Below are 3,666 nucleotides of genomic sequence, written 5' to 3' on the forward strand. Positions count from 1 at the left end.
TAAAAAAATTATTTTTGAACTATTAATCAATTATTATATTAATAATGATTTCTTATATATATTTATTAATGATTATATGTAGTACAGTTTTTTTGTGATTATTTTTATTCATTTGATTATATGATTTGAAAATTATAATGTAATATTTTTTTCATATAATATCTTCCTTTTATCAATTGCTGGAAGTACAATTTATCCAATAGTGATATTCTGTTAGTCCAGACGGAAAAATTATTCATTATGATGAGAATGAATAAGTAATATACTTACCGCAGAGTTTGTTATATCTATCTTGCGTAATTTTATACTGTTTGTGTTCTATTTCATTTTAGAATGCAATCCACTTATAAATGTTTTGAAGTTTTTGATTGATCAATCGGAGGAAAGAATTTTATTAATTGATCATATTTAATTAAAAAATCAAAACATTTGTAGCATCAAGTGAACTTTAGTTTTAGATATTTAACAGATAATTTTAAAGTAATTTTTTGCATTTTTTTTTAAACATTAAATTGCTTATATATTTATTAATAATAAACTATATATTTATTAATAAAAATTAAATTTAAATTTGTCATTAAAATTTGCTGCAAAAGTAAATATATTATATTTGTTGTGCGAGTCTATTGAATTTTTAACATGCTCATTTCCATATAATTTTATTAATTATTTAAACATTCAGTTGCTTTTCAAAATTTATCTGATGCAAAATTATTTAGTAGTTGAAGAGATATTATTATCAAGAGAGATCAATTTCGTTCGCAATAAATTTTCGTAATCTGTGGGCAATCCACTTCCACTCTCGAGTCACGTTTGCCTCCTCTCCTCCTTTTTCCAGTCTTGTCGGGGGTTTATCGATCGTTGTGTCCTTGAACCTGAGCTACCCGGACAACCCCCGCATGGCTAGACAACCCCGGACCAAGCTCAATCTCCAAAATCGAATAACGCCCTGCAGCCCAGCCAATCTCATCGTCGATTTATTTCTTCTCTCTTTGTTCCTTAAGAATCTCCCTATTACACATTATATTAATCCTGCAATAATAGAAGTGTTCCAATAATCAAATCTGTTAACAATTTTTTAAAATTTACTTATAGTAGAATATATATTTTATATATGTATATATACAGGATGTTTGATAAGTCCGATAATGCTCGGGCAAATAGAGCGGACTAAACTGAATTAAAAAGTTTTGTGTTATTTTGCAATTTTTGCAATAATTAACGAAATATTAATTTATAAAGATCGTCGAAAAAGCGCGAATCCGTCATATCACCAAATACATGTCTATCAGTTGTGATCGCTAGGTATGCAGGAATTATTTTTTTTCGCTGACTATTGCTACTTGTAACTATTGCTACTGTAATAAACAATTTAATAAATACGTTTATAATAAGTAATAAGTAATTTTCTCATAAAAGAAATGAATTATAATATTTGTATTAGTTGTTAATCTGACAATGTTCAAAAATTTTACTTTTTATTTGAATATTTTTACTTTACTATTAAATACAAGTTTTACGTTAAAATTACGATAAAATATAATTTCTGTATACAAGGCATATAGAATCACTATAATTACTATAAATTTAATGATATAATTTTGGAAAGTCAAAGATGTTGTTGCTGTAATATGAGGAATTAAAAACCAATACATTCATAATTCACAAAATTAATATCATATAGACGTGAAGTATGCAATTAGATAGAAACATGTAATTAGAAATGAAAGAATCATTGTGTTATAATAAAATGATATTAAGCTTATGTTCTTAAACGAATGATCATGATCTATGAATTAATTTACAAATTGTCAATGAATGTAAGATTATTGACTTTTTTTATAGTTAACTTTCCGTAATCTTTTTATGATTAAATATCTTTTAAAAAATTTAATTTTTGTGAAATTCTAGAGCTAACTTAACTAATAGAATAAAATTTATATGAAATTTAATTGACAAGAACAATTTTATTATTTCACAACATTTTTATTAAATCTTCAAAATCTCCTTATTAATTTAAATTTATATTGTTTATATAAAATTATAATCAATGCTACATTATAACAATGGGCGTTTTTCTTAATTTAAACTTTGTGGCTTTGTGTGTATTGCGTATTTTTGTTAATTTAAACTTTATGGCTTGCGGACATCGTATATATCCTATTGTATCATATATATACCTTCGAATCAGATAATCTATATGCCTTTTTACCATTGTTTCTTGAACAATCTACCTTTGATTTTTACAATGTATTTTTTCTTTATTCCCCTGCTTTTCCTTTCCGCGTCTTTAGGATGCGTCTTCCTGTTTCCTTTCATGGAAGTGGCGAGTCGGGGTATCAGAGAGAAATTCTGGGAGCTTCCTTATAGAATTGCTATACCGTCTGGAAGATAGTGGGGACCAGGTTATCGACTGTCTGGCTGAGAGCACGGTATGACCTTCGCGATATAAATCTCACACTCCGTAGAGTGCTGAGGATGTATGTGTCTGCTGAATAAATCATCCTGCGCATTGCGACATTATTAGCATTTTCGTAGAACAGTCAAACGATTTCCAAGAATACAAAAATCGGATCGACAAGACATATAAGTTAGTTATTTATGGTATTAGAATCGATAATAATTTTCATGCAGCTAGAAGATTGGTAATTTCTGGATTTATCTAATCGGAAGATATGTAAGGGCAGTTTGTTCTGCAATTTAAAAACAAGTGTGTGCAATCTGATTTTAGGTGTCTACGAGTTCGTGCCGCTGGAAAGCGGAGATGGCGAAAGATTGCAGATTAATGCACAGAATTGCATTCACTGTAAGACCTGCGACATCAAAGACCCGAGTCAGAATATCAATTGGGTCGTGCCGGAAGGTGGCGGCGGGCCAGCTTACAACGGCATGTAAATATATAAATGTTAATCGATTAATTCATTGATTGATCGATTGCGTAAATATTCGATGGTCTACATTGTTTTATCATTCAATATTTGAATCGCTTTTCGAAATGCATGGACATATCGTAATGTTTTTGATGGCAATGTTGTTTTAACAGTATAATTGTAGATATTGAAATACACTACGCGAATAGTGCAATTATTTCCCATTCGAATCAATCAATACAATTATACGGATTAATTTCCTGATAAAAACAAACGATCTATCTTTTCGTCCATGCTCGCGCATAGGTACATACGATTTATGACATTATATATTACATATCAATATACATATACAGTGTGTTAAAAAATGATTCAATACCATACCGAGTAAAAAAGTTTTAGTGAATAAAGCTAAAATTTAAACAATTTTGTATATTAACTTATTGTTTGTTTTTGTATCATAACTTATTGCTTTCTACATAACTTATTCTTTTATATCACATACGACGTGAAGATTTAAATTGTTTATATCTCAGAAACGATTCGGAGGTTTCGACCTATGATTACTAAGGCTTTTTTATTCAGCATATGATATGTATTATCTATCATATAATTATTGAATGGTTTTTTAATATTCTGTATATATATAATTTTTCTTGGATAGGAGAAATATTTCTAAAGTACTTGCATAATAATGTTATTGTTACTATTTTTGATAGAGTTTGTATAAATGATCAATTTGTATATTATATTATATTTTTATATACAGAAACGAATTATAATATATATATATATA

General features: G+C 27.9%; 1 protein-coding gene across 2 annotated transcripts in view; it reads left to right on the plus strand.

Moving 5' to 3' along the window:
- The window catches only part of LOC108686710 (electron transfer flavoprotein-ubiquinone oxidoreductase, mitochondrial), an 8,012-nt gene extending 4,760 nt beyond the window's left edge, over positions 1-3,252 (plus strand). The window contains exon 8 of one of the 2 annotated variants that reach the window (XM_018192144.1): positions 2,732-3,252. In XM_018192144.1, the coding sequence (XP_018047633.1) occupies positions 2,732-2,895 (164 nt within the window). In that variant the 3' untranslated portion in view covers positions 2,896-3,252. Of the gene's footprint in view, positions 1-838; positions 957-2,731 lie in introns of those variants that run through there. The other variant, XM_018192146.1, reaches the window with a different exon arrangement.
- Positions 3,253-3,666: the final 414 nt, after the last annotated feature.

This window comes from Atta colombica, unplaced genomic scaffold (assembly GCF_001594045.1).
Source record: "Atta colombica isolate Treedump-2 unplaced genomic scaffold, Acol1.0 scaffold189, whole genome shotgun sequence".
Classification (NCBI taxonomy): Eukaryota; Metazoa; Arthropoda; class Insecta; order Hymenoptera; family Formicidae; genus Atta; species Atta colombica.